At 48.3% G+C, this 22,526-nt stretch overlaps 1 protein-coding gene across 1 annotated transcript in view; it reads left to right on the top strand.

Moving 5' to 3' along the window:
- The window catches only part of itih2 (inter-alpha-trypsin inhibitor heavy chain 2), a 50,285-nt gene that overhangs the window by 2,850 nt on the left and 24,909 nt on the right, over window positions 1-22,526 (top strand). Inside the window, exons 2-11 of the mRNA XM_033040153.1 lie at window positions 647-724; window positions 4,169-4,201; window positions 5,480-5,652; window positions 9,917-10,021; window positions 11,674-11,836; window positions 13,505-13,612; window positions 16,035-16,163; window positions 18,049-18,165; window positions 19,689-19,857; window positions 22,317-22,442. Coding sequence (XP_032896044.1) covers window positions 647-724; window positions 4,169-4,201; window positions 5,480-5,652; window positions 9,917-10,021; window positions 11,674-11,836; window positions 13,505-13,612; window positions 16,035-16,163; window positions 18,049-18,165; window positions 19,689-19,857; window positions 22,317-22,442 — 1,201 coding nt within the window. The remainder of the gene's footprint in view (window positions 1-646; window positions 725-4,168; window positions 4,202-5,479; window positions 5,653-9,916; window positions 10,022-11,673; window positions 11,837-13,504; window positions 13,613-16,034; window positions 16,164-18,048; window positions 18,166-19,688; window positions 19,858-22,316; window positions 22,443-22,526) is intronic.

Below are 22,526 nucleotides of genomic sequence, written 5' to 3'. Positions count from 1 at the left end.
TTGTGCCTTCCACCACAGTGATGAATGCTGTGGTGGATGTTTGTGTACATTTTTTTATTGTGGTTGTGTTCTTTATTATTGTACCGCTGCTGGCAACCCAATACCACCGACCTTGGTTGTGTGGCAATTAAATTATTTCAATTTCAATTCAATCTGTGGAGAACATGGATAGGTGACGTTTCACAGAGTGCTGGAGTAACTCAGCGGGTCAGGCAGCATCTGTGGAGGGATTAGGCACACAACGTTTCGAGTCAGGACCTTCCTTCAGACTGGTCTTCTTATTCCGTGTCCATCTTCCATATTACAAATGTTGACCTCGCTGTCATCATCCCTCCTGAAAAGGACGCACGCTTCCGGCGACAATCAGTGGGAGCCATCACTTGTCGCAGTAGATGATGGTGGTAGCAGAATTAGCTCAGGATACTTCCAGTTTCCAGCCCCGCCACCTGGAAGCTTCTGCTGTGGGGGATCAGACTGGTCTGGACCCGACTTTTGAGTTTGAAGAAGGGTCCCAACCCAAAACGTCACCTGTCCATTTCCCTCCACAGATGCTGCCTGACCCACTGAGTTACTCCAGCACCTTGTGTGTGACTCTGTATCTATGCTGTTGTTTGTCGTCAGTAATAAACTCTGTATCTTTTGTCAGGGTCTTGCAGTTCCTGCAGCTGATACGCTGGAAGATGTCCCTCCCGCAAATATAAACACATATGAAATACGTCACAAGGTAGGTGAAAGTCTAATTCATCGGCCGGTGGTGTTCTAGAAACATAGAAACATAGAAATTAGGTGCAGGAGTAGGCCATTCGGCCATTCGAGCCTGCACCACCATTCAATATGATCATGGCTGATCATCCAACTCAGTATCCCGTACCTGCCTTCTCTCCATACCCCCTGATCCCCTTAGCCACAAGGGCCACATCTAACTCCCTCTTAAATATAGCCAATGAACTGGCCTCGACTACCCTCTGTGGCAGGGAGTTCCAGAGATTCACCACTCTCTGTGTGAAAAAAGTTATTCTCATCTCGGTTTTAAAGGATTTCCCCCTTATCCTTAAGCTGTGACCCCTTGTCCTGGACTTCCCCAACATCGGGAGCAATCTTCCTGCATCTAGCCTGTCCAACCCCTTAAGAATTTTGTAAGTTTCTATAAGATCCCCTCTCAATCTCCTATATTCTAGAGAGTATAAACCAAGTCTATCCAGTCTTTCTTCATAAGACAGTCCTGACATCCCAGGAATCAGTCTGGTGAACCTTCTCTGCACTCCCTCTATGGCAATAATGTCCTTCCTCAGATTTGGAGACCAAAACTGTACGCAATACCATCTGTCACAATTAGTTTAGTTTAGTTTAGAGATACAGCACGGAAACAGGCCCTTCGCCCCAGCGATCCCCGCACCCTGATGGGCCTGTCCCACTTACGCGACTTTTTCGGCGACTGCCGGCACCTGTCATAGGTCGCCGAAAACGTTCACCATGTTGAAAACTCAGCGGCGACCAGAAAGACGCTACGACTCTTTGGGCGACTGAGGAGACGACTCACGACCGTACAGGCGACATGTCGCGGGGTGAAGCCCGTACGGTCGTGAGTAGTCGCCCAAAGAGTCGTACCTTGTTCTGGTCGCCGCTGGATTTTCAACATGTTGAACATTTTCGGCGACCTGCAACGACCTATGACGGGTGCCGGCAGTCGCCGAAAAAGTTGCGTAAGTGGGACGGGCCCCTACCGCGGCCCTACTCCGGGGACAGTATTTATATTTACACCAAGCCAATTAACCAACAAACCTGCACGTACTTGGAGCATGGGAGGAAACCCACGCAGGTCACGGGGAGAAGGTACAAACTCTGCGCAGACAGCACCCTGAGCTAGGATCGAACCTGTGTCTCTGGCGCTGAGAGCGCTGTAAGGCAGCAACTCCACCGATGCTCCATAATGTGTTGACTTTCAAATTAACTGGTGGATCATAATCTGGTGACATCGAAATTGATCTGTATTCTCTGGAAAGATGAATGCCTCTTGTTTTACCAGCTGGTATAGTGTCATAGAGTCTAGTTTAGTTTAGTTTAGTTTAGAGATACAGCACGGAATCAGGCCCTTCGGCCCACCGAGTCCGCACCGACCAGCGATCCCCGCACACTAACACGATCATACACATACCCGGGACAATGTTTACTTTTACACCAAGCCAATTAACCTACAAACCCGCACGTCTTTGGAATGTGGGAGGCAACCGAAGATCTCGGAGAAAACCCACGCAGGTCACGGGGAGAACGTACAAAATCCGTACAGACAGCGCCCGTCGTCGGGATCAAACCCGGGTCTCCGGCGCTGCATTCGCTGTAAGGCAGCAACTCTACCGCTGCGCCACCGTAGTCTCATACAATGTTACAACGTGGAAACAGGCCCTTCGGCCTAACTTGCCCACACCGACCAACATGCCCCAACTACACTAGTCCGACCTGCCTGCATTTGGCCCATGTCCCTCCAAACCTGTGGGGTTGCATCACAGCTTGGTCCAAGACCTCAAGACATTGCACTGCCATCTCCCATCATTCTGCCACCTTACACTCATTGTCTCTATTGTTGTGGTTAGACTTTAAACTTTAGAGATACAGTGTGGAAACAGGCCCTTCAACCCACCTGACCAGCGATCATCAAATCAGAATTTTGACAACTCTGGGCTAAAACTGAATGTATCTCGGAGATGACAACTTGAATCGGAATCAAACTCACGTGAATGAAACACTCCGCTAATGGCCCCTTCACCTTCCTGTCCAGAAATGGATGTGATATTTCCCCTCGGTATTTAGTTGAGTTCATATTTATGTTACGTTGCCCTCTTTAGACTTTAGAGATACAACATGGAAACAGGCCCTTCGGCCCGCCGAGTCCGTGCCGACCATCGGCCAACCCCTACACCAGCACGGTCCTACACACACCAGGGACATTTTACAATTTACCAAAGCCAATTGACCTACAAACCTGCACGCCTTAGGAGTGCGGGGGGAAACCGGAGCACCCGGAGAAAACCCACGTGGTTCACAAGGGCCACATGGCCTAATTCTGCCCCTGTCATTTGTGAACTTATGAAAATATTTTAATAGACAATAGACAATAGGTGCAGGAGTAGGCCATTTGGCCCTTCGAGCCAGCACCGCCATTCAATGTGATCATGGCTGATCATCCCCAATCAGTACCCCGTTCCTGTCTTCTCCCCATATCCCCTGACTCCGCTATCTTCAAGAGCCCTATCTAACTCTCTCTTGAAAGCATCCAGAGAACTGGCCTCCACCGCCCTCTGAGGCAGAGAATTCCACAGACTCACCACTCTCACCACAGGCATCACGGTGTGGAATGGAAACACCACACAGACAGAGAGGAAGGCTCTGCAAAGAGTCATAAAGACTGCAGAGAGGATTATCAGAACGGAACTCCCCTCCATGGACACAATCTACACACAGCGCTGTCAAAAAAGAGCAGAGAGAACCATCAGAGACACACTACATCCTGCTCACTCCCTGCTCAAACACAAAAACTGCACATACAACCTCAGGCACAGACGAGCGGACAGCATCGCCACAAACAGAACACGCTTTTTTAAGAGCTTCTTCCCTGCCACAGTGAGACTCTTGGCCAAAACAAAATGAACTGATGTCCTGACCTACCTCATAGCATATCATATTATATCATATTATATTGTCTCCTGGGCCTGTGCAATTTACAATGCAATCGACACTTTTATATAGGGTTTGTGCAAGTTACAATGCTCTCACTTTCCCCTTTATATAGGGTTTTAGGCACTTTCTTTTCTATTTCTAGAGAAGTATATGTTTTTATAGATTATGTGTCTTTCTGTGCGTCTTTTTAATTTGACTTGACTTGACTCTCTGAACAACCGCACAAGAGTTCCTATGTGTGTAAGCACAAATGGCAAATAAAGTTTTTTGACCTTTTGACCTTTCTCTGTGAGAAAAAGTGTTTCCTCGTCTCCGTTCTAAATGGCTTACTCCTTATTCTAAAACTGTGTGTGGCCCCTGGTTCTGGACTCCTCCAACATCGAGAACATGTTTCCTGCCTCTAGCGTGTCCAAGCCCTTAATAATCTTATATGTTTCAATGTGTAATAACGCATCCAAATTAATATTTTATATTTCATCCTTGTGTTTGGCAGAGAAGTGAAGACGGAGGAGAGGACAAGGAGGAGGTAAGATTTCTCTTTGTGTTTGACCTGCTTGTGTTTGAAGTTTCTCATCGGTTTAACCATTAGCAAACTACTGACAGAGGTGTTGACTCAACCAGTGGGCTATTGACTTCTTTGCCCTGACCGCTATTTTGTTTTGGTAAATTATTAATATGCTCCTCGTTCATTTATTGCTGACGGGTGAAAGGTTGGCTGGGTTGTTACGTGAAACTCCGTGAGTTTTCCCCCACAAGGTGGGAGGGCAATTGATTCATCCCATACTCCATAAGATTGTTACGGGTTTGGGCACGCTGGAGGCAGGAAACATGTTCCCGATGTTGGGGGAGTCTCCAGCATTTTCGTCCACCTTCGATTTTTCCAGCATCTGCAGTTCTTTCTTAAACATTGCCCTAAACTTGGGGTGGGAGATTGCAACCTTCACGTGGTCCGCCCTGTTTCGACGATTGCAATCAACCCGGCATGCACAATCAAATAAGATCAAATAGAACAAGTTGTCCTACAGCTTTAGGCTGTGCACGCCACACACAAGATGAAGAAGAAACTTTATTTCCTTATCCTGTATCTGTACACTGTGGACGGCTCGATTGTAATCATGTATTGTCTTTCCGCTGACTGGTTAGCACGCAACAAAAGCTTTTCACTGTACCTCGGTACACGTGACAATAAATAGATAAAATAGACAATAGACAATAGGTGCAGGAGTAGGCCATTTGGCCCTTCGAGCCAGCACCGCCATTCAATGTGATCATGGCTGATCATCCCCAATCAGTACCCCGTTCCTGCCTTCTCCCCATATCCCCTGACTCTGCTATTTTTAAGAGCCCTATCTAGCTCTCTCTTGAAAGCATCCAGAGAACCGGCCTCCACCGCCCTCTGAGGCAGAGGATTCCACAGACTCACCACTCTCTGTGAGAAAAAGTGTTTCCTCGTCTCCGTTCTAAATGGCTTACTCCTTATTCTTAAACTGTGTGTGAGGCCCCTGGTTCTGGACTCCCCCAACATTGGGAACATGTTTCCTGCCTCTAGCGTGTGCAAACCATTAATAATCTTATATGTTTCAATGAGATACCCTCTCATCCTTCTAAACTCCAGAGTGTACAAGCCCAGCCGCTCCATTCTCTCAGCATATGACAGTCCTGCCATCCCAGGAATTAACCTACGCTGGGCTCCCTCAATAGCAAGAATGTCCTTCCTCAAATTAGGGGACCGAAACTGCGCACAGTACTCCAGGTTAAAGTAAACGATGCCTGTGTTTATGAATCTCTTCCTTTAACCAAACAGGAACTGACCGACGACCACTTCATCATCCAAAGTTACAAAGTGAAGTCAATCATTACGTCTCGCTTTGCTGAAACGGTCTTTAGCACGAAGGTTCGCAACAGGGAAGTCACGGCGCAGAACGTGGAATTCAACCTAAGGATTCCCACGGGAGCGTACATCACCAATTTCACCATGTGAGTCAGGGGGCGGCAGGGTGGCTCAGCGGTAGAGTTGCTGCCTCACGGCGCCAGAGATCCAAGTTCCATCCTGACCACGGGTGCTGTCTGCACGGAGTTTTTACCCTTCCTCCTCCGCGACCTGCGTGGGTTTCCTCCGGGTGCTCCGGTTTCCTCCCACGCTCCAAAGACGTGCACGTTTGCAGGTTGTGCAGAGAGGAACCGCAGATGAGGAAATGTTTAAGAAGGAACTGCAGACGCTGAACAAATCGAAAGTAGTCGAAAAAATTGCTGGAGAAACTCAGCGGGGTGAGGCAGCGTCTGTGGAGCGAAGGAATAGGTGACGTTTCGGTACCATAGATGCTGCCTCACCCGCTGAGTTTCTCCAGCATTTTTGTCTACCTTAAACTTTATTCCCTTATCAAGGAATTTTGGTGTCGAGATCCTTCTTCAGACTGATGCTGGGGGGGGTGGGGGGGGAGGGGTTGGGAAAAAGAAAGGAAGAGACGGAGACAGTAGGCTATGTGGGAGAGCTGGGAAAGGGCTAGGGGAAGGAGGGAGAAAGCAAGGACTACCTGAAATTGGAGCTAACATTTACACACTGGTGGGTGTTGGGTGTATGGAACGAGCTGCCAGAGGAAGTAATTGAGGCAACGTTTAAGAAACATTTGGACAAGTACAAGGATAGGACAGGTTTAGAGGGATATGGGCTAAACACAGGCAGGTGGGGCTAGTGTAGATGGGACAAGTTAGCCAGTGTGGGAAGGTTGGGCCGAAGGGCCTGTTTCCACGCTGTGTGGCTCCTCCAAGATTTAGCTCTTCGGGCTAAAGGATTCAAGGGACATGGGGGAAAAAGTCGGAATGGGGTACTGATTTTGGATGATCAGCCATGATCACATTGAATGGAGGTGCTGGCTCGAAGGGCCGGATGGCCGACTCCTGCACCTATTTTCCATGTTTCTATGACTCTATAGACACAAAGTGCTGGAATAACTCAACAGGTCAGGCAGATCTTCGGTTTAAACCAGCATCTCTGGAGAACATGGAGAGGTGACATTTCGGGTCAGAATTGTCTGAAGAAGGGTTCAAACTAGAAACATCACCCATCCTATTTCTCCACAGATGCTGCCTGACCCGCTGAGTTACTCCAGCACTCTGTGTCTATCTTCAGGTTTGTAGGTTAATTGGCTTTGGTAAAAATTGTAAATTGTCCCTTGCGTGTAGCTTAAGAGCCGGTCCCACAAGCATGTGCCTGCATGCGGCAAGCGTGATGAAACCGGATACGGGGGCCGCGCGGAGGTCGAGTGAGTGACGTGAAGTTCGAGCGAAGTCCGCGGGAAGTTCGCGCGTGACGTACGGCGTCGAGACGCTGCGCACGCCCGTCGAGGCGGCTGCGGGCCGGCAGGCCGTTGCCGCGCGGAATTTTTGAACACGGTCAGTTTTTCGGAGCCCCGCCCGCGCGATGTCGGGACCAGCTCCGCACAACTCCATACGGCTCCGGCGATCGAAGTGGGACCGGCCCCGCGAGGCCGTACGGCTCAATCGACCACGTTAGGTCGCGCTCGTGGGACAGGCCCTTTCGTGTTAGAGCACGGAATGATCGCTGGTTGGCGCGGGCTTTTCTCCGGGTGCTCCGGTTTCCTCCCACAATCCAAAGACGTACAGGTTTGGAAGTTAATTGGCTTTTGTAAAAATTGTAACTTGTCCCTAGTGACGACAGATGGCACAATGGGCTAAGTGTTCGGCTGGCAACCGGAAGGTAGCTGGTTCGAATCCCGCTTGGAGTGCATACTGTCGTTGTGTCCTTGGGCAAGACACTTCACCCACCTTTGCCTGTGTGTGTCCTTGGGCAAGACACTTCACCCATCTTTGCCTGTGTGTGTGAATGTAATTATGTGAAGCACTTTGGGGTCAATGCAAGTTGACTAAAAATGTGCTATATAAATAAAGACATTTAATTTTAATTTTAGTGTGTGTAGGATAGGGCTAGTGTACGGGGTGATCACAGATCGGCGCGGACCCAGTGGGCCGAAGGGCCTGTTTTTACACTGTATCTCTAAACTAAACTAAACTAATCTAATCTAAACTGATCTGATCTAAATGAAACTAAACTAAACTAAACTAAACTAAACTAAACTAAAATAAACTAAAATAACATAACATAAAATAAGTTGAGGCCTCTGTATCTCTAAACTAATCTAAAATTAATTATAGCATTATTATGTTGTGAATCTTTCTTATAACAGACATTCACCATTATTCACAATTTAACTGAGAAAATACTAAAGATTCTGCGAAAAATGTGGACTTTGGATTTTTTTGTTTTCCAATCTATTTGCTATTGCAAATACTCTTGTTGACTGTTCAATGGCCCCGGCATTAACATTAGGAAACCTGAACGGAAACCTCTGGAGACTTTGCGCCCCACCCAAGGTTTCCGTGCGGTTCCCGGAGGTTCCCGGAGGTTTTTGTCAGTCTCCCTACCTGCTTCCACTACCTGCAACCTCCGGCAACCACCTGCAACCTCTGGGAACCGCACGGAAACCTTGGGTGGGGCGCAAAGTCTACAGAGGTTTTCGTTCAGGTTTCCTAAGTGGGACAGGGGCATAACACAGTGAGAATCACTTCAAAATGAACTCTAGAATAAGCAAGGTACACAAAATTGCTGGGGAAACTCAGCGGATGCAGCAGCATCTATGGAGCGAAGGAAATAGGCGACGTTTCGGGCCGAAACCCTTCTTCAGACTCAAGAATAAGCAGATGTGTGGGTCTTGAACACAAGGTGCTGGAGTAACTCAGCGGGTCAGGCAGCATCTGTGGAGAACAAGGATCGGTGACGTTTTGGGTTCCCGATGCAGGCGAGTCCCAGGCTGCTGCAAGGCCTTCCTCCGTCACCCTCGACCAGATTGGCCCGTGGACCGACGTCCCTCTCCTCTCCTCGCCCGGCCATCTTTGTGTCCCCAGGGCACCTCCTGCAGGCGACCTTAAAAGCGCTGGAGGCATCACCCCGGCTCACCCTCCCACCGGCCCCTGCTCCTCCGACCTCCCCAGCTTCCTCCCGGTTATGCCGACCGATGAGCCTTCAGGCGGGTTCCCGTTTCTGCATCCTCCAGAGATGCTGCCTGACCCGCTGAGTTACTCCAGCACTCTGTGAAACGTCACCTATCCACGTTCTCCACAGATGTTGCCTGACCCGCTGAGTTATGGTGCAGCAGCATCTGTGGAGCTAAGGAAATAGGCAACGTTTCGGGCCGAAACCCTTCTGGAAATAGGCAACGTTTCGGGCCGAAACCCTTCCGGGTTTCGGCCCGAAACGTTGCCTATTTCCTTAGCTCCATAGATGCTGCTGCACCCGCTGAGTTACTCCAGCACTCTGTGAAACGTCACCTATCCACGTTCTCCACAGATGCTGCCTGACCCGCTGAGTTACTCCAGCACTCTGTGAAACGTCACCTATCCATGTTCTCCACAGATGCTGCCTGACCCGCTGAGTTACTCCAGCACTCTGTGTTCCATGTGTCTCCAGCTGTATTTTGTTAACGCCTTTACTTAACCTCCTGCCAGACTTCAAATCCCAATTTTAACTCAATCTGCGCAGTATTAATGTTGGCACCAGTTTGTTCTTAGCGTCTGTAATGAGATACAGTGAGAAACTTTGTTTTGACTGCTATCCAGCCTAATATTATCCACTGTTTCTAAAGGGTTTCCCATGCCTGATACCAACAACATATTTCTTTAATTTATGCCTTATCTGAGGAGGGATGTACTGCCGTCCAGAGGAGGTTTACGAGAACGACCCCAGGAATGAGTGGGGTTAACATACGATGAGCGTTTGTCGGCACTGGGCCTGTACTCGCTGGAGTTTAGAAGAATGAGGGGGGGCCTCTTTGAAACTTACCGAATAGTGAAAGGCCTGGATAGAGTGGATGTGGGGAGGATGTTTCCACTAGTGGGAGAGTCTAGGACCAGAGGGCATGGCCACAGAATAAAAGGATGTATATTTAGGAAGGAGATGAGGAGGAATTTCTTGAATCAGAGGGTGGTGAATCTGTGGAATTCTTTGCCACAGACGGCTGCGGAGGCAGTTTTATTTTTAAGGCGGAGATTGATAGATTCTTTATGAGTACGGGTGTGAGGGGTTTTGGGGAGAAGGCAGGAGAATGGGGTTGAGATGGAATGATTGAATGGGGGGGGGGGAAGACTTGATTGGCCAAATGCCCTAATTCTGCTCCAAGACCTTATGAACTATGAAATTGAAAACTGTTCGTCTTATCTCACGCAGGACTGTGAACGATATAACGTTTGTTGGATCAGTGATGGAGAAGAGCTTTGCCAGACGATTGTATGCAGACGCAAGGACTCAAGGGAAGGCCGCTGGGATCATCAGGTGAAACTTGACTTGATCTTATACACACATAGATAGAAACAGAGAAAATATGTGCAGGACTGCACCTCCGAGCCAGCACCACCATTCAATATGATCATGGCCGATCATCCAAAATCAGTACCCCGTTCCTGCTTTCTCCCCCATATTCCTTCATTCCGTTATTCCTCAGAGCTAAATCTAAAGGGCCTGTCCCACGGGCATGCGACTCCATGCGGCATGCGTGACCTAAAGGGCCGGTCCCACCAGCATGCGCCTGCATGCGGCAAGCGCGACCAAACCAGAAGCGGGGGCCGCGCGGAGGTCGAGTGAGTGACATCAAGTTCGAGCGAAGTCCGCGGGAAGTTCGTGCGTGACGTACGGCGTCGAGGCGGCTGTGGGCCGGCGGGCCGTTGCCGGGCAGAATTTTTGAACACGGTCAGTTTTTCGGAGCCCCGCGCGATGTCGGGACCAGCTCCGCACAACTCCATACGGCTCCGGCGATCGAAGTGGGACCGGCCCCGTGAGGCCACGTTGGGTCGCGCTTGCCGCATGCCCGTGGGACTCTCTCTTGAAAACATCCAGTGAATTGGCCTTCACTGCCTTCTGTGGCAGAGAATTCTAGAACTCTCTGGGTGAAAAGGTTTTTTTCTCATCTCAGGCCTACTCCTTATTCTTAAACTGTGTGTGTGACCCCTGGTTCTGGACTCCCCCAACATGAGGAACATTTTTCCTGCATCTAGCCTGTCCAATAATCCCTTAAGACTGGGTAAACACACTGAGTTTAGTTTAGTTTAGTTTAGTTTTAGAGATACAGCGTGGAAACAGGCTCTCTGGCCCACCAAGTCCGCGCCGACCAGCGATCCCCGCGCAGTAACACTACCCTACACACACTAAGGACAATTTAGAATTTTACCAAGCAAATTAACCTACCAACCTGCTTGTCTTTGGGAGGAAACCGAAGCACCCGGTGAAAACCCACGCAGGTCACGGAGAGAACGTGCAAACTCTGTACAGACAGCACCCGAGGTCGGGAGTGCGCTTGCAGCGCCAGAGACCCGGGTTCGATCCCGACTACGGGTGCTGTCTGTACGGAGTTTGTACGTTCTCCCCGTGACCTGCGTGGGTTTTCTCCGAGATCTTCGGTTTCCTCCCACACTCCAAAGACGCACAGGTTTGTAGGTTAATTGGTTTGGTGTAAATGTAAGAAATTGTCCCTAGTGTGTGTAGGATAGTGTTAGTGTGCGGGGATCCCTGGTCGGCGCGGACTCGGTGGGCCGAAGGGCCTGTTTCCGTGCCTTATAACTAAACTAAACTAAACTGTGACTGTAATGCCCCTGTCCCACTTAGGAAACCTGAACGGAAACCTCTGGAGACTTTCAGATTCAGATTCAATTTTAATTGTCATTGTCAGTGTACAGTACAGAGACAACGAAATGCATTCGTTAACTTTGCGCCCCACCCAAGGTTTCCGTGCGGTTCCCGGAGGTTTTTGTCAGTCTCCCTACCTGCTTCCACTACCTGCAACCTCCGGCAACCACCTGCAACCTCCGGGAACCGCACGGAAACCTTGGGTGGGGCGCATAAGTCTCCAGAGGTTTCCGTTCAGGTTTCCTAAGTGGGACAGGGGCATAACTGAATAAACTCACTAATATATTGATTCTTTATGTGTTTAGAACCTACGGCCGTGAAATGGAACACTTTAAAGCTGACGTCAATGTACCAGGTGGAAGTAAAATCAGTTTCGAGCTCCACTGCCAAGAACTGCTTCAGCGAAGGCTGGGATTTTACGAGCAGATTATTATACTACAACCCGGGAACTTGGTGAAACAGTTCCAGGTACTTGTGGAGGTTCTACACAGTCAGGATTGTCAACCCTCCCTGTAGATCGTACGTTAACTGTGTGGAATGTTTGGGGCAGAATAATGTGTAATAATGTAACGATGTTGGGGAAGTCCAGGACAAGGGGTCACAATTTAAGGATAAGGGGGAAATCTTTTAGGACCGAGATGAGAAAATCATTTTTCACACAGAGAGTGGTGAATCTGTGGAATTCTCTGCCACAGAAGGTAGTTGAGGGCAGTTCATTGGCTATATTTAAGAGGGAGTTAGATGTGGCCCTTGTGGCTAAAGGGATCAGGGGGTGCAGGCTCGAAGGGCCGAATGGCCTACTCCTGCACCTGTTTTCTATGTTTCTATGTTTCTAATAAGGAACTGCAGATGCTGGTTTAAACCGAAGATAGACACAAAAACATAGAAACATAGAAACATAGAAAATAGGTGCAGGAGTAGGCCATTCGGCCCTTCGAGCCTGCACCACCATTCAATATGATCATGGCTGATCATCGAACTCAGTATCCTGTACCTGCCTTCTCTCCATACCCCCTGATCCCTTTAGCCACAAGCCCCCCCCCCCCCCCCCCCCCCCCATTTCCACACTGCCATTAGTTACCTGAAATTGGAGAATTTGATGTTCATACCACTGGGGTGTAAGCTTCCCAAGCAAAATACGAGGTGCTGCTCCTCCAATTTGCGCTAGGCCTCACTCTGACAATGGCGGAGGGAGGCCCAGCGCAAATTGACCAAATTGACCTAACTTCAAGTAACCCTTGCTTTCTCTCTCTCTCTCTCTATCTCTCTCTCTCTCTCTCTCTCTCTCTCTCCATTCCTCCCCCACCCTAGTTTGACTGTCCCCCTGATTAAATTTTATCTCTGTTTGCTTCGTTGTCACCTTCCGCTAGCTGACAATTCTACATTTTCCTTGATTCACATCCCCTTTGATGTTTCATTTTCACACCTTGCCCTTCCATATCTCTGTGTCTCCCTCTCCCCTGATTCTCAGTCTGAATAAGGGTCTCGACCCAAAACGTCACCCATTCTTTCTATCTGGAGATGCTGCCTGTCCCGCTGAGTTACTCCAGCATTCATCGATAGGACAGGTTTGCAGGGTTATGGACCAAACGCAGGCAAGTGAGGCTAGGGTAGCTGGGACATTGTTGGAGTAACTCAGCGGGTCAGGCAGCATCTGTGGAGAACATGGATAGGTGACATTTCACAGAGTGCTGGAGTAACTCAGCGGGTCAGGCAGCATCTGTGGAGAACATGGATAGGTGACGTTTCACAGAGTGCTGGAGTAACTCAGCGGGTCAGGCAGCATCTGTGGAGAACATGGATAGGTGACGTTTCACAGAGTGCTGGAGTAACTCAGCGGGTCAGGCAGCATCTGTGGAGAACATGGATAGGTGACGTTTCACAGAGTGCTGGAGTAACTCAGCGGGTCAGGCAGCATCTGTGGAGAACATGGATAGGTGACGTTTCACAGAGTGCTGGAGTAACTCAGCGGGTCAGGCAGCATCTGTGGAGAACATGGATAGGTGGGTCGTAACGTCACCTATTTACTTCACTCCATAGATGCTGCCTCACCCGCTGAGTTTCTCCAGCATTTGTGTCTACCTTTGATTTTTCCAGCATCTGCAGTTCTTTCTTAAAGGTCTACCCTTCCTCTAGGTTGATGTCTACATCTTTGAGCCACAAGGGATCACTTATCTTGAAGCCCCCCACAGACTCGGATCGCAGTTTGACGGGCTGATGCACTTAACTAAAGGAGAGAACAAGGTGAGTTTGACACGACGCCATCAACAGCGAATGACGTCCCTTGAGATCAGGTAGCTGAACCCTGGAGAAAACCCACGCGGGCCGGGGGGGAAAACGTGCAAACTCCACACAGACAGCACCCGAGCTCAGGATGGAACCCGGGTCACTGGCACCTCAGACGTCCGTCACCTGTCACCCCCTCCTCCGCGCCCTACGCTCACCCCCCTTCCTCAAGCCCCTTGTTTCCCTCTTATCCTACCCCACTCAAATAATGGATGAGATTTAGTTTAATTTAGTTCAGTTAAGTTTAGTTTATTGAGAGATACAGCGCTGATACAGGCCCTTCGGCCCACCGAGTCCGCACCGACCAGCGATCACCCCGTACACTAACACTATCCTACACACACTGGGGACAATTTACAATTTTTACCGAGGTCGATTAACCTACAAACCTGCACGTCTTTGGAGTGTGGGAGGAAACCGGAGCACCCGGAGCAAACCCACTTGGTCACGGGGAGAACGTACAAACTCTGTACAGACAGCATCTTTATAGACAATAGACAATAGGTGCAGGAGTAGGCCATTCGGCCCTTCGAGCCAGCACCGCCATTCAATGTGATCATGGCTGATCATCCACAATCAGTACCCCGTTCCTGCCTTCTCCCCATATCCCCTGACTCCGTTATCTTTAAGAGCCCTATCTAGCTCTCTCTTGAAAGCTGGGATCTAGCTGGGATTTAGTCGGGATCGAACCCAGGTCTCTGGCGCTGTGAGTCAGCAACTCCGTGCATTCTCTGATCCACCTTGCTGTCATAAGTTCATAAGTGATAGGTGCAGAATTGGGCCATTCGATTTTTGGGCAGTCCATATTAAAAACATGAATTTTTGGCTGGAAGAAATGGACCAACAACCAGATTGGCTAATGATGGAAAAGGAAGACTGTCTACCTTTTGAAATTGGACCGATCATATTTGCCCCCACAAAACAGCACAAAAAAACCTATAAAGAAAACCCCATAATACATAGTGGAATACGAATTTGGAAACAAATAAAAAAAGATTTAAAATTGAATAATATACCACTCTGCCTTCCCATTGTAAATAATCCTTTGTTCAAATCATCCTTTATGGACAAAGGTTTCACACAATGGAAAAATCATGGAATCAAAAATATAGGACATCTTTATGGGAAAGGTACTTTTCTTTCATTTCAAGAGTTACAACTGAATTATGGACTGCACTCAAATAATTTTTTCAGATATCTACAAATTAGAGATTATGTTAAATCTAATACACAAGTCTACAGGAATAGGGAATCAGAAATTCTTGATGAATGTCTGAACAAGCATCCTAATACTGAAAAACTAATAGCTTATGTTTATAACACCCTACTAAATAACGAGGTACCACTGACCGAACCACATAGATACAAATGGGAAAATGAAATAGGTCATCCTATCACGAAAGATATGTGGGACGAAAGTTTACAACAAATACATCAATGTTCATTAAATGCCAGACATACTTTAATACAATTCAAGGTCTTACATAGACTACACTTCTCTAAAATAAAACTAAATAGAATCTTCCCACAAATCTCTCCTATTTGTGATAAATGTCTACTTTTAGAGGCTAATTTAACACATACGTTTGCAAACTGTATAAAACTTAAACATTTCTGGACAGATATTTTTGAAATAACTTCAGAAGTTATTAATACAAAACTGGACCCAGACACAAAATTAATAATACTTGGAATATCAGAACAAAGCTTAACACTCACAACAAACCAAAGAAACTTCCTCAATTACAGTATAATAACCGGAAAAAAATTAATATTAAAATTTTGGAAAGGCCCTACAACCCCCACAATCAAAATGTGGATTACGGAAATGTCGGAGACCCTATACTTAGAAAGAATTAGACTTGTCTTAATGGACAAACAAGATCTTTTCCATAAAATTTGGGCTCCATTCATTAACTATCTGAAGGGATAGATTGGCACAGCACGAGGACCCAGCTGAAACTTGAACTCAGGAACAGATGAAAAACTATACTCTATACTTTATAACCTACGAACCTATCTGCATTGATGTATTACAGGTAACCCATTCCACCTCCCTTGTTTTTCTGTTGTGTTGTTTTTTGTTTGTTTTTTTTTTTTTGCTTTCTTTTTTATTTGTAACTTTCTACCCTCTCTTTTTCTCGCTTTCTATAAAAAATAAAAATACTAGAAGCAGAAGTAATTGATAATGGAAAATTTTAATAATGTATGACTGATGTATATGAAAAGTTTTTTTTTTTACTATAATATGTAACTACATTTTATAATATGTCTACTTCTAATAAATAAATAAAAAATAAAAAAAAAAGAATTGGGCCATTCGGCCCATCGGGTCTGCTCCGCCATTCGATCACGGCTGATCTATCTCTCCCTCCTAAAGGCCCATCTCACCTTCAGGCCCACGTTGGACCAGCAGCGGAAATGTCCGAGCTGCCCCGACACCGCCATTGACGGCAGCATTGTCGTGAAGTACGACGTCAAACGAATACTCAATGGAGGAGCCCTTCAGGTTAAACATTGTCACAAATAACATTCGATGTGTGTTTGACGGCACTGGGCCTGCACTTGCTTGGGTTCAGAAGATGGATAGATAGATAGATAGATAGATAGATAGATGGATGGATGGATGGATGGATGGATGGATGGATGGATGGATGGATGGATGGATGGATGGATGGATGGATGGATGGATGGATGGATGGATGGATGGATGGATGGATGGATGGATGGATGGATAGATAGATAGATAGATAGATAGATAGATAGATAGATAGATAGATAGATAGATAGATAGATAGATGGATGGATGGATGGATAGATAGATAGATGGATAGATAGATAGATAGATAGATAGATAGATAGATAGATAGATAGATAGATAGATAGATAGATAGTTGAATGATACTTTATTAATCCCCTCAGGGAAATTCAGAATTTGCCAGCAGCGGTACAATAAAATAATGCAATACATTAATAGAAGGATGAGGGGGTACCTCATTGAAACTTACCAAATAGTGTGAAAGGCCCGGACAGAGTGGATGTGGATGTGGAGAGGATGTTTCCACCAGTGGGAGAGTCTAGGACTAGAGGTCACAGCCTCAGAATAAAAGGACGTTTCGGAAGGAGATGAGGAGGAATTTCTTTAGTCAGAAGGTGGTGAATCTGTGCAATTCATTGCCACAGAAGGCTGTGGAGGCCAGGTCACAAAGTATAATATCACAAGAAGAATAGATCTGGTATATGTACAGAGCCTCTTGACCAGAGTTGGGGAATCGAGAACCAGAGGGTAGACACAAAATACTGGAGTAGCTCAGCGGGACAGGCAGCATCTCTGGAGAGAAGGAATGGGTGACGTTTCGGGTCGAGACCCTTCTTCAATTGATGTCGGGGGAGGGGGGGGGGGGACAAAGATAGAAAGTGGGCGGAGACAGTAGGACTGGTAACTCTCGTCGGAGAGAGGAGGAGAACTTCTTCAAAGTAGACGCACCTTGAGGACATTTCGCAGTGGAGCGGACAAAATGTGTAAGAAAGAACTGCAGATGCTCGATAAAATCGAAGGTAGACACAAAATGCTGGAGTAACTCAGTGGGCAAGGCAGCTTCTCTGGAGAGAAGGAATGGGTGACGTTTCGGGTCGAGACAGGTTTAAGGTGAGTGGGAAAGATTTAATAGGAACCTGGGAGGTAACGTTTCCACTCTGTGTGACTCGATGACACATGGATATGCAGCGAATTGAGCGATATGGAGTAAGTGTAGTGTGGCATTGTGTACAGCATAGATATTGTGGGCCGAAGGGCCTGTTCCTGTGCTGTAATGTTCTATATCCAATCTATCCAATGTGTTACATCGGTGAGACCAAGCGGAGGTTGGTCGATCGTTTCGCCGAACACCTCCGCTCAGTCCGCAATAACCTACCTGAACTCCCGGTGGCTCAGCACTTCAACTCCCCCTCCCATTCCCAATCTGACCTCTCTGTCCTGGGTCTCCTCCATTGCCAGAGTGAGCAACACCGGAAATTGGAGGAACAGCACCTCATATTCCGCCTGGGTTGCTTGCGTCCGGGTGGCATGAACATTGAATTCTCCCAATTTTGCTAGCCCTTGCTGTCTCCTCCCCTTCCTTAACCCTCGAGCTGTCTCCTCCCATCCCCCCGCCCTCGGGCTCCTCCTCCTCCCTTTTTCCTTCCTTCTCCCCCCCCACCCCCCATCAGTCTGAAGAAGGGTTTCGGCCCGAAACGTCGCCTATTTCCTTCCCTCCATAGATGCTGCTGCACCCGCTGAGTTTCTCCAGCATTTTTGTGTACCCTAGAATATCTTCGATTGAGTTATGTTCTGGATTTGAAGGTTGTACTTGTGCTGAATGGTGACTGGCTTTGCATTTCCTCGTCTGCTCCAGGTTTCCGATGGCTATTTCGTTCACTTCATCGCTCCAGACAATTTGCCCCCCCTCCTGAAGAACATCATCTTCGTCATCGATGTCAGCGGATCAATGTGGGGGATTAAAATGAAGCAGGTGGGTCGGCACTCGTCAATGGCAAAGCTGACAGTCTTCTTACCCATGAATGGGGGGGTAGCTCGTGCTCAGAAGACTCCGCTTCAGTAACGGCGTCTTCGAAGATTCAGTCATAATGTGACCAACGTGGGCGGCACGGGTTGACCTGCGGTAGAGTTGCTGCCTCACAGCGCCAGAGACCCGGGTTCCATCCCGACTACGGGTGCTGCCTGCACACAGTTTGCACGTTCTCCCCGTGACCTGCGTGGGTTTTCTCCGGGTGCTCCGGTTTCCTGGAGGAACAGCACCCCATATTTAGCATCTGTAGAGTTTGAAGGCCTGTATTTAGAAACATAGAAAATAGGTGCAGGAGTAGGCCATTCGGCCCTTCGAGCCTGCACCGCCATTCAATATGATCATGGCTGTTCATCCAACTCAGTATCCTGTACCTGCCTTCTCTCCATACCCCCTGATCCCTTTAGCCACAAGGGCCACATCTAACTCCCTCTTAAATATAGCCAATGAACTGTGGCCTCAACTACCTTCTGTGGCAGAGAATTCCAGAGATTCACCACTCTCGTTTCACCTATTCACGCTCCCCAGAGATGCTGCCTGACCCGCTGAGTTACTCCACCACTCTGTGTCAAGTTTTGTTTAGTTTGGAGAAACAGCGCGGAAACAGGCCCTTCAGTGCACAGAGTCCGTGCCCCCGTACACTAGAGCTATCCTACACACCCTAGGGACAATACACCATTTTTTTAAACTGAAGCCAATTAACCCACAAACTTGTACATCTTTGGAGTGTGGGAGGAAACCGGAGCACCCGGAGAAAATCCATGCGGTCACATGGAGAACGTACAAACCCTGTACAGACAGCGCCCGTGGTCAGGATCGAACCCGGGTCACTGGTGCTGTGAGGCAGCAACTCTACCGCTGTGCCACCGTTCCACAACATGACCTCTTTTATGTAAAAAAGCATCTGCAGTTCCTTGTTGCTATAAGACAAGCTCCAATGTATTCTCATAAGATCATAATAGCCCTGTCCCACGGCACGAGTTCATTCCAAGAGCTCTCCCGAGTTTAAAAAAAATCAAACTCGGGGTAAGCACGGAGAATGAACGTAGCGGGTACGTCGGAGCTCGGGGACGTCTCTTAGAGGCTCGTACCGCTAACGGCAGGTACTCGGGAAGACTCGCTAATGGCAGGTAAGCACGGGAAGACTCGTGAAGATTTTTCAACATGTTGAAAAATGTCCACGAGAGCCCTGAGTACCGACGAGCGGCCATTACCGTAAATCTCCGAGTTCGAATCAGGGCAAACTCGGGAGAGCTCTTGGAATGAACTGGTACCGTGGGACAGGGGTTTAAGTGATAGGAGTAGAATTAAGCCATTAGCCCCATCACGTCTACCCCGCCATTCAATCATGGCTGATCTATCTCTCCCTCCTAACCCCATTCTCCTGCCTTCTCCCCATAACCCCCGACACCCGAACTGATCAAGAAACCAATTCTCAACCAATCGATATTCTTCATTCCCCACATTAGACCGTTGAAGCCATGGCAACCATACTGGATGATCTCGGCCCTCAGGACCAATTCACCATCATCGTTTTCAACCACATTGTGCGCTGTTGGACCGAACACCTGGTCACAGGCACTCCTGCTCAGATAAAGGAAGCCAAGAAATACATCGAGAACATAAAGCCGAGTGGAGGTGGGTTCACATAGGTGACAACACACAATAACTCATCGCGCATCTCAACGTACAACTCTTGGCAAAGATACAAGTCAAGCCAAGTCAAGTCAAGTTTATTTGTCACATACACATACGAGATGTGCAGTGAAATGAAAGTGGCAATGCTCGCGGACTTTTGTGCAAAAGACAAACAACCAAACAAACTATAAACACAATCATAACACACATATTCTTTTACATAATAAATAATGGAAGGAAAAACGTTCAGTAGAGTTAGTCCCTGGTGAGATAGGCGTTTACAGTCCGAATGGCCTCTGGGAAGAAACTCCTTCTCAACCTCTCCGTTCTCACCGTATAGCAACGGAGGCGTTTGCCTGACCGTAGCAGCTGTACATCTAGACACACACTCCTATCCGCTCCGACAAAGAGAAGAGATATCAAGTAATATTGGCAATCGGGGCAGCCCGGTGGAGCAGCGGTAGATTTGCCACCTCACAGCACCAGAGACACAGGTTCGAACCTGACTACGGGTGCTGTTTGGGCCTAGTACATCTAGTTCAGTTTAGAGATACAGCGCGGAAACAGGCCCATCGGCCCACTGAGTCCACGCCGACCAGCGATCCCGTACACTGACACTACCCTACACACACTTGGGACAATTTACAATTTTTACCGAATCCAATTAACCTACGAACCTGAGCGCCTTTGGCGTGTGGGAGGAAACCGGAGCGCCCGGAGAAAACCCACGCATGTTCTCCCTGTGACCACATGCATTTTCTCCGGGTGCTCCGGTTTCCTCCCACACTCCAAAAACGTGCAGGTTCGTAGGTTAATTGGATTCAGTAAAGAATTTAAATGGTCCCAGTGTGTGTAGGATAGTGCCAGTGTACGGGATTGCTGGTCGGCACGGACTTGGTGGGCCGAAGGGCCTGTTTCCGCGCTGTATATCTAAACTAAACTAAACTAAACTAAACTAAAGTTGTCAAAGTATACAGCAGGACAAGCTAGAGGCAGGAAACATGTTCCCGGTGTTGGGGGAGTCCAGAACCAGGGGCCACAGTTTGAGAATAAGGGGTAAGCCATTTAGAACGGAGATGAGGAAACACTTTTTCTCACAGAGAGTGGTGAGTCTGTGGAATTCTCTGCCTCAGAGGGCGGTGGAGGCCGGTTCTCTGGATACTTTCAAGAGAGAGCTAGATAGGGGTCTTAAAGATAGCGGAGTCAGAGGATATGGGGAGAAGGCAGCAACAGGGTACTGATTGGGGACGATCAGCCATGATCCCATTGAATGGCGGTGCTGGCTCGAAGGGCCGAATGGCCTACTCCTGCACCTATTGTCTATTGTCTATAATTGAGATACATCTCCTATCTTCTGCTGAATACTGGAGATGAGCGCAGTCAGATGGAGAAATAACGGATGGAGTTTAATCCGAGCAAGTGGGAGGTATTGGACTCTGGGAGGTCGAATGCAAAGGGAAAGTAAAACAATTAAATGGCAAGACCTTAAACAGAATTGACATGCGGGGCGATCTTGGGATCCAAGATAGAGTGGTAAAAGAACACAGAGTGCTGGAGTAACTCAGCGGGTCAGGCAGCATCTGTGGAGAACATGGATAGGTGACGTTTCACAGAGTGCTGGAGTAACTCAGCGGGTCAGGCAGCATCTGTGGAGAACATGGATAGGTGACGTTTCACAGAGTGCTGGAGTAACTCAGCGGGTGCAGCAGCATCTATGGAGCTAAGGAAATAGGTAACGTTTCGGGTCGAAACCCTTCCGGGTTTCGGCCCGAAACGTTGCCTATTTCCAGAAGGGTTTCGGCTCGAAACGTTGCCTATTTCCTTCGCTCCATAGATGCTGCTGCACCATAACTCAGCGGGCCAGGCAGCATCTGTGGAGAACATGGATAGGCGACGTTTCACAGAGTGCTGGAGTAACTCAGCGGGCCAGGCAGCATCTGTGGAGAACATGGATAGGTGACGTTTCAGGCCCAGACACTTCTTCAGACTGGAAGTATTTGAAAGACCGCGGAACTGAGGTACAGAAGAGGGGACAGGGTGGTGCAGTGGTTGAGTTGCTGCCTTAGAGACCGCTCTCCGACACTGGCTACAGGTGCTGTCTGCGCAGGGTTTGCACGTTCTCACCGTGACCACGTGGGTTTTCTCCGGGTGCTCCGGTTTCCTCCCGCACTCCAAACACGTACAGGGTTGGCAGGTTGATTGACTTCTGTAAATTGTCCTTAGTGTGTGGGATAGAATGATTGTGGTCGGCGCGAACTCAGTGGGCCGAAGGGCCTGTTTTCGCGCTGTATCTGAACTAATCAAACTAAACGAAATGAAACTAAACTAAGATGAGTTGAGGCCAGTGTAGATCAGCCAAGATGATAATGGATGGCGGGCTAGGCTGGATGGGCCGAGCGGCATACCCTTCCCCCTGCTTTCTTGCCTTCTCATTCACCAACTTTCCTTTCTTCACTCAGGAACAAACATCAACGAAGCAATCCTCTCGGCCATCCACATCCTGACGCAAGCGGACAGCCATGGTGTGCTGAACCCCCGATCCGTGTCGTTCATCATCATGGTTTCCGATGGAGACCCTACGGTTGGTGAGTGCCCCTTCCCAAGTATCGAATACTTCACTCGAGTCACAGAGTCTTACGGTAACCCCGCCATGCCGACCGACCTACTGT

The sequence above is a fragment of the Amblyraja radiata genome, chromosome 21 (genome assembly GCF_010909765.2).
Source record: "Amblyraja radiata isolate CabotCenter1 chromosome 21, sAmbRad1.1.pri, whole genome shotgun sequence".
In the NCBI taxonomy this organism is placed as follows: Eukaryota; Metazoa; Chordata; class Chondrichthyes; order Rajiformes; family Rajidae; genus Amblyraja; species Amblyraja radiata.
Note: the sequence above shows the minus strand (reverse complement) of the source record. Positions and strands in the feature narration are given on the sequence as shown.